This window comes from Dipodomys ordii, unplaced genomic scaffold (genome assembly GCF_000151885.1).
Source record: "Dipodomys ordii isolate 6190 unplaced genomic scaffold, Dord_2.0 Scaffold6, whole genome shotgun sequence".
NCBI lineage: Eukaryota > Metazoa > Chordata > Mammalia > Rodentia > Heteromyidae > Dipodomys > Dipodomys ordii.
In genome coordinates this window covers 10,391,603-10,399,545 of record NW_012267222.1, presented here as the reverse complement: position 1 = coordinate 10,399,545, position 7,943 = coordinate 10,391,603, and the positions used below count along the sequence as shown (strand labels likewise).

Sequence of the window (7,943 nt, the reverse complement as noted above, 5' to 3'; positions counted from 1 at the left end):
TCCAGTTTTCTAGTGGTTTATTGGAGATAAGAGTCTCACGGACTTTCCTGCCCCGGCTGGCTTTGAACCATGATCCTCAGATCTCAGCCTACTGAGTAGCTAGGATTACAGGCGTGAGCCACCGGGGCCCCACTTTGATTTTCACTTTAAAAGGATCTACAGGGCCAGGTGCCATTGGCTTATACCTGTGATTCTATCTACTCAGGAGGCTGAGATCTGAGGATTAAGGTTCAGTGTCAGCCTGGGCAGAAAAATCTGTGAGACTGCTAGCTCCATTAGCAAAAAAGCCAGAAGTAGAGCTGTGACTCAAGTGGTCGAGCACTAGCCTTGAGCAAAAAAACTCAGGAATAGCACCCAAGCCCTGAGTTCAAGCCCCAGGACTGGCACCCAAAAAAAAAAAATCTTGAAGAAGTAATGAGGACTTAATTCCTGTCTATTAGACAGTTTGAACTGCAACTAGAATCCTAAGTTGGTCAAATCAGAAACTCATGTCTATTTCCTATATAAAGAAGGCCTTACTATTAATACCAAGTTGACAAAAAAACTGACTCATGGCTTTAAATTTTACAGTTGGTTGAACTTGTTTGTTTGCAGTCTATTTTGTCTGAGACAGCCCTTGCTGTGTTCCCCAGGCTGACCTCTAACTCAGCTGTCCTCCTGCCTGAGCCTCCTGAGGGCTGGGATTACCAGTGTGCATCACTCTCTCAGCTAAGTTATTATACTTTTATTGTACTGAATGATACTGTAAATCACTTCAACCAAAAGATGTATTCTCATCCAAGCAGAGTTGGAGGGACTTTATGCAAGTTCTTGTGTGCTGGCAGCCCCCACATTCCAGGCAGTCCTAGTCAGGTCCTAAGCAAAGTGGGGTGCTGGATAGAAAGCACAGGAGGGGGCTGGTTGTGGCCCACTGCTGACCTCCGGGCTGTGTACACATTCCCTCTTAATGCCAACACAGTCCTCCTGCTGGCCCTCTGACAGCCCCACCTCAGTTGCTGTTCCTTGTCACCCAGCCAGTATGATTGGTACCTAGGCGCTGGCTCCGCTCTCACCCCATTTGTATTCGAAATAGATACTCATATAGTTTCCTAATACAGAGGTTTGGTTGTTTTCCTTGAATTTCTACTGAAAACCATATAGCCTCATCATTTACCTCTTAATTCTTACCTATAAGTAAGAAAAATAGTTCCTATTTACCTGGAGCATGTGGCTTTGTTTTCTTCACTGGTAATATTTAGGAAATTGTGGCTGTTTTATAGATTAGACCATTTTTTTCTGTGATGTCAGTTTTTTTCTTTCTATATGAAGCCTTTCAGAAGATTTTTCTGCTTTCACATCTACATCAAATTTGCTAAAGATTAAAAAAAATTGTTTTTGCTAAAGAATGTCAGCTCGGGCTGGAAATGTGGCTTAGTGGTAGAATGTTTGCCTAGCAGGCATGAAGCCCTGGGTTCTATTCCTCAGTACCACATACACAGAAAAAGCCCGAGGTAGCGCTGTGGCTCAAGTGGTAGAGCGCTAGCCTTGAGCTGAAGAGCTGAGGGACAGCGCCTAGGCCCAGAGTTCAAGCCCACGACCGGATCCAAAAAATAAAAAAATAAAAAATAAAAAGAAAGAGAGGAAACAAACCAGGTCAAGATAGCACACTGAGGAGGAGTAATGGAAAAAAAAGAAAAGCTATGGAATATATATAATGTACTAATATTAAGAAAAAAATGAATTTCAAGAAGAGGGACAGGAAGTGGCACTGTGCATGAAGTGGTAGAGTGCTAGCCTTGAGCAAAAGAAGCTCAGGGACAGTGCCCCAGCCCTGAGATCAAGCCCCAGGACCAGGGGCAGGGGAGATAGAGATAGATAGATTCACAATATGGATTTATTTTTAAAAATTTAACAGACTTAACAAAGTAATCTACATTATCTGGTAACTTGCCTTTTCGTGGTTGTCTGTTTTAGCTACCATCGTCCATGATGCCCAAGTTTGAGAGAAGTAAGACTCACCCAAAACTTACAGGCTGTTTTACTCCTGTCTTTGATCTTGGGAGTGACATATGGCAGGAACTTCAGCACTTGCCAGCACAGCCAGAATTGTATCTTCTGGGGTCTTGTTCTGGGGTGAATAGCACTTCTATGAATGTAGCCTTTCACTGGAATGGATTCTCCTGTGCTTCCCCTGGAGCAGAACCGAATGCTTTGTCACTGCTTTTGGACCTTCTGACATTGCAGCATACTTGTGGGGGTTTTTCCTCATCAACCACCAAAGTTTGAAGCCTGTAGCAGGTTCTGATTGGCTGCACCACACCATTTCCCCAAGAGGACTGCCTGTGCTGAGCCACAGTTTGCACCATTCGCCTTACCTATCCTGTTCTACTTGTGAATCCCACTTGTATGGGCACTTGTTTCCAGCCTTCAAATCCACTTGTCAGTGGGAAAAGCCTTTCAGAGACCCACCCCAGCCTTCTCACATGGGGGACCCACTTCCCTAGGAAACTTGTGTACCACATTGCATGTCAGCAGGAAGCATTGCACTATACCTCTTATAACACAGCAGTATAGTCCTTGGAAGGCCATCTAACCTGAGAGAAAGCTTGGGATCTGACATGGTCCTATTTTTTTTGGCACTTATCTTCCTGATTTTCACTTTTTTTTTTTTTTTTTTGTCAGTCGTGGGTCTTGAACTTTGGGCTTGGGCGCTGTCCCTGTGCTCTTCAGCTCAAGGCCAGCACTCTACCGTTTGAGCCACAGCGCCACTTCCAGTTTTCTAGTGGTTTATTGGAGATAAGAGTCTCACGGACTTTCTGCCCCGGCTGGCTTTGAACCATGATCCTCAGATCTCAGCCTACTGAGTAGCTAGGATTACAGGCGTGAGCCACCGGGGCCCCACTTTGATTTTCACTTTAAAAGGATCTACAGGGCCAGGTGCCATTGGCTTATACCTGTGATTCTATCTACTCAGGAGGCTGAGATCTGAGGATTAAGGTTCAGTGTCAGCCTGGGCAGAAAAATCTGTGAGACTGCTAGCTCCATTAGCAAAAAAGCCAGAAGTAGAGCTGTGACTCAAGTGGTCGAGCACTAGCCTTGAGCAAAAAAACTCAGGAATAGCACCCAAGCCCTGAGTTCAAGCCCCAGGACTGGCACCCAAAAAAAAAAAATCTTGAAGAAGTAATGAGGACTTAATTCCTGTCTATTAGACAGTTTGAACTGCAACTAGAATCCTAAGTTGGTCAAATCAGAAACTCATGTCTATTTCCTATATAAAGAAGGCCTTACTATTAATACCAAGTTGACAAAAAAACTGACTCATGGCTTTAAATTTTACAGTTGGTTGAACTTGTTTGTTTGCAGTCTATTTTGTCTGAGACAGCCCTTGCTGTGTTCCCCAGGCTGACCTCTAACTCAGCTGTCCTCCTGCCTGAGCCTCCTGAGGGCTGGGATTACCAGTGTGCATCACTCTCTCAGCTAAGTTATTATACTTTTATTGTACTGAATGATACTGTAAATCACTTCAACCAAAAGATGTATTCTCATCCAAGCAGAGTTGGAGGGACTTTATGCAAGTTCTTGTGTGCTGGCAGCCCCCACATTCCAGGCAGTCCTAGTCAGGTCCTAAGCAAAGTGGGGTGCTGGATAGAAAGCACAGGAGGGGGCTGGTTGTGGCCCACTGCTGACCTCCGGGCTGTGTACACATTCCCTCTTAATGCCAACACAGTCCTCCTGCTGGCCCTCTGACAGCCCCACCTCAGTTGCTGTTCCTTGTCACCCAGCCAGTATGATTGGTACCTAGGCGCTGGCTCCGCTCTCACCCCATTTGTATTCGAAATAGATACTCATATAGTTTCCTAATACAGAGGTTTGGTTGTTTTCCTTGAATTTCTACTGAAAACCATATAGCCTCATCATTTACCTCTTAATTCTTACCTATAAGTAAGAAAAATAGTTCCTATTTACCTGGAGCATGTGGCTTTGTTTTCTTCACTGGTAATATTTAGGAAATTGTGGCTGTTTTATAGATTAGACCATTTTTTTCTGTGATGTCAGTTTTTTTCTTTCTATATGAAGCCTTTCAGAAGATTTTTCTGCTTTCACATCTACATCAAATTTGCTAAAGATTAAAAAAAATTGTTTTTGCTAAAGAATGTCAGCTCGGGCTGGAAATGTGGCTTAGTGGTAGAATGTTTGCCTAGCAGGCATGAAGCCCTGGGTTCTATTCCTCAGTACCACATACACAGAAAAAGCCCGAGGTAGCGCTGTGGCTCAAGTGGTAGAGTGCTAGCCTTGAGCAGAAGCAGCTCAGGGACAGTGCCCAGGCCCTGAATTCAAGCCCTAGAACTGGCAAAAAAAAAAAATGTCAACTCAAGTGTGGCGCTATTGGTTCACACCTGTAATGCTAATCACTCAGGGGACTGAGATCTGGAAAATCACAGTTCAAAGCCTTCTGGGCGGACAAGTATGAGAGACTTTGACTTTAAAATAACCAGCAAAAACAGGCTGGTGATGTGGCTCAAGTAGTAGAGAACATTAGCCCAAAACGTGCTGGAGAAAAATAGTGGCTCAAAACAAAGAAGTTACTGTGACTTTGAAAGTAGTGTTTTGTGTTTGGGGCTGGAGGTATGACTCAGCAGTATCACGCCAACCTAGCAAGTACAGGGCTCTGAGTTCAAACCACAGTACTACCAAGTGTGGGGGGTGGGGGTGGGGGACACGGTATGTTTTTAGTCTGAAGAAGAGTCCCAAAAGAGAAATTCCATGGTAGAGCACTTACCTGGGATGTACAGGACCCTGTATTCAACTGCCAGCACTGCAAAGAAATAAGTAATGTTTTCACTTTTGTGTAGGGAAACAGGGGAATTCAGATTTCTCTATTACTGTCAGATGTTTTGTAGCTATGGAAAAATACTGGCTCCACATCTCCTTAAAAGCCATTAACACCAGCCTAGCTGAGAGCTCCTTGGGGGTTCTAAGAATCTATTAAGGGTCTAAATACAAGGTAGGCACATACTAACTGCTAACTTGACTTGTAACCATTCTGTCTTGTTGGGTTGGAGACTGCTTGGCGTAAGCCCCCAGCTCTGGCTGAGGTGATGTTTGCAAGGTTTTCATCCATTGCCATCCTTTTGCTGTGCCAAGCTTGACACAGAGTCCAGCATCCTGAGCTACATTTCTGCTTGTATGTGCCATCAAGGATTCTGCTTTATCTTTCATCTCATTCATGCTCTTTTTACAAGATATTTTGGAAGTGGAGTCTTTGTAGTGTTTGTTTTTTTTTTTAATGTATAAAAATGGATTTTGTGTTCCCTTTCTCTGTTAGAAGTTCACAATCGTAATGTAAAAAGGAAAAGCCTGATGTATTGTACTTCAAGATGTTTCCCTGATGTACAGAATCTCCTTGTAAAATATAAAATTGCATTGTATATCAGTCTTTTCACCAATATTAAAATAATTATTAAAGTATTTTAGAAGATTAAAATATCAAACAATTCTTGTGTGAATTATATTTTATGTTTTACTTTATTTCAGAAGATCAAAGCCACCTCAAAAATATTAGCCACACCAGGCACTGTTGGCTTATGCCTATAATCCTAGCTACTCAGGAAGCTGAGATCTGAGAGTGGTGATTCAAAGCCAGCCTGGGCAAGAAAATGAGACTCTGATGAGACTCTTAACTGCAATTAGCCACCAGAAAATTGGAAGTGGTGCTGTGCCTCACTCAAGTTGAGCAAAAGAGACCATGCCCATGCCCCAAGTTCAAGCCCCATGACTGACCCAAAAAAAAAAAGCCAAGAGCCAGCCAAGGCAGAAAGGTCTGTGAGACTCTTATCTCCAATCAGCTACTCAGAAAAAGCCGGAAGTAGAACTGTGGCTTGAGTGCTAAAGCACTTATCTTTTTTTTTTTTTGGGTCCAGTCGTGGGGCCTGAACTCTGGGCCTGGGCGCAGGCTAGCACTCTACCACTTGAGCCACAGCGCCACTTCCAGCTTTTTTCTTTTTGCTTATGTGGTGCTGAGGAATCAAACCCAGGGCCTCAGGCATGCAAGGCAAGTGCTCTACCACTGAGTCACCTTCCCAGCCCCTAGGGCACTATCTTTGAGTACAAAGAAGCTCAAGGGCAGTACCCAGGCCCTGAGTTCAAGTCCCAGGACCAAAGAAAAAAGCCAAAGCCAGGTATGATGTGTCACATCTGTACTCAGCTACTCAAGAGGTAGAGATCTGGAAGACTGAAGTCTAGACAAAAAATTAGCAAGATTTTGACCAATAGCTGGGTTTGGTGGTACACAGCTGTCATCCCTGCTAAGTGGAGAAGCATAAATAGGATCTCAGTCTAGGCTAGCCGAGGCAGGAATTGGAGATTTTATCTAAAAAAATAAAAGCCAAAGGCTAGGAAATGACTTAAGGTAGATCACCCACCTAACAAATGTGAGGCCCTGAGTTTAGTCTCCAGTATAATTTAAAAAGAAAAGAAAATACCAGAATTATTTTTTATGACCCTAGAAAAGTAGATAAGGAGGAAAATGTAGATACTGAATTCACCCAGAGGTGAATCAGGTATGTGTCTGAGCCAACTATGAGTCCCCTAGATATCGGGTACTGTCTCAGGCACTGTGTTGAGCCTACCTCAACCCATTACATGATACTGTATTATACTACCTTTCCTAGAAGCTAAAACAACATAACTTTAGCAACATTTGCTTCCTCAGGGCCAAAGGAAATTATGTAACCACTCTCAAATATTCAAGGTAAGACACTTGCATCAATTATTTACCTGATATGGACCACAGCACAGAAGAACAGTTTGTGCTTCCTGTCTTTTCTGGCAAGCACCCCAGTTTCAATCCAGGTGGCCTCCATGGCTTTTTTTTTTTTTTTTTTGGTCGTGGGACTTGAACTCTGGGCCTGGGCTCTGTCTCTTAGCTCTTCAGCTCAAGGCTAGCGCTGTACCCCTATAGCCACAGCACCACTTCTGGCTTTTTCTGCTTATGTGGTGCTGAGGAATCAAACCCAGGGCTTCATGCATGCCAGGCAAGCGCTCTACCACTGAGCCACCTTCCCAGCCCACCACTCACTTTCCACTTGTTACTTCAGATACTGACCTTGTTTAGCACAAGAGTTAAAAGAAACCATGAGGGGCTGGGAAGGTGGCTTAGAGGTAGAGTGTTTGCCTAGCATGCACGAAGCCCTGGGTTTGATTCCTCAGTATCACATAAACTGAAAAGGCTGGAAGTGGTGCTGTCAAGTGGTAGAATGCTAGCCTTGTGCAAAAAGCAGCTCAGGGACAGTACCCAGGCCCTGAGTTCAAAACCTAGGACTGGCAAAAGAAAGAAAGCCCCAGGAGAAAGAAAGGAAAGAGAGAAAGAAAGAAAGAAGAAGGAAAGAAGAAAGAAAGAAAAGAAACCATGAGGCAGAATTGCTCTCAGATTGCTTGGCTTCCAGTTACTTTTCCTCTTTTTAGTTAAACTGGCCCCAGAAGAATGTTTTGTTCCCCTTTGTTTTTGTGTTAGTCCTGAGGCTTAAAGGGTCTCTCCATACTCTTCACTTAACTTCTTAACTGGTGCTCTAACAGTTGCGTCAAGCTTTATACTGGTTAATTGGATAGAGTCTTGCAGACTTTTCTCCCCATGAGAATTTTGAACTAAGATTCTCAAAGTTCAAAGAGCCAAGATTACAGGCATGAGGGCTGGGAAGGTGGTTCAATGGTAGAGGGCTTGCCTCTCTCAAGAGGTACAGTGCAAAAAGAATTTCAGAGATAGCACCCAGGCCCTGAGTTCAAGCCCCAGGACTGGCAAAAAAAGAAAAAAAGAGGGGGGGGGGCAAGTCCAGTGAATTTGCAACACGCAGGGAATCCTATAAAAGAAGAAAATGTGCAATAACAAAAAAGCCTAGTCACAAAAACATAACACAGCTTAAAACATTGCTTCAAGGGCTGATAACGTGGCTCAGTGGTAGAGTGCT

At 43.8% G+C, this 7,943-nt stretch overlaps 1 protein-coding gene across 1 annotated transcript in view; it reads left to right on the top strand.

Annotated features, from left to right (window-relative positions):
* The window catches only part of Phactr4 (phosphatase and actin regulator 4), a 56,134-nt gene extending 54,094 nt beyond the window's left edge, over positions 1–2,040 (top strand). The window contains exon 14 of the mRNA XM_013032183.1: positions 1,954–2,040. Within this exon, the coding sequence (XP_012887637.1) occupies positions 1,954–1,969 (16 nt within the window). The 3' untranslated portion in view covers positions 1,970–2,040. The remainder of the gene's footprint in view (positions 1–1,953) is intronic.
* Positions 2,041–7,943: the final 5,903 nt, after the last annotated feature.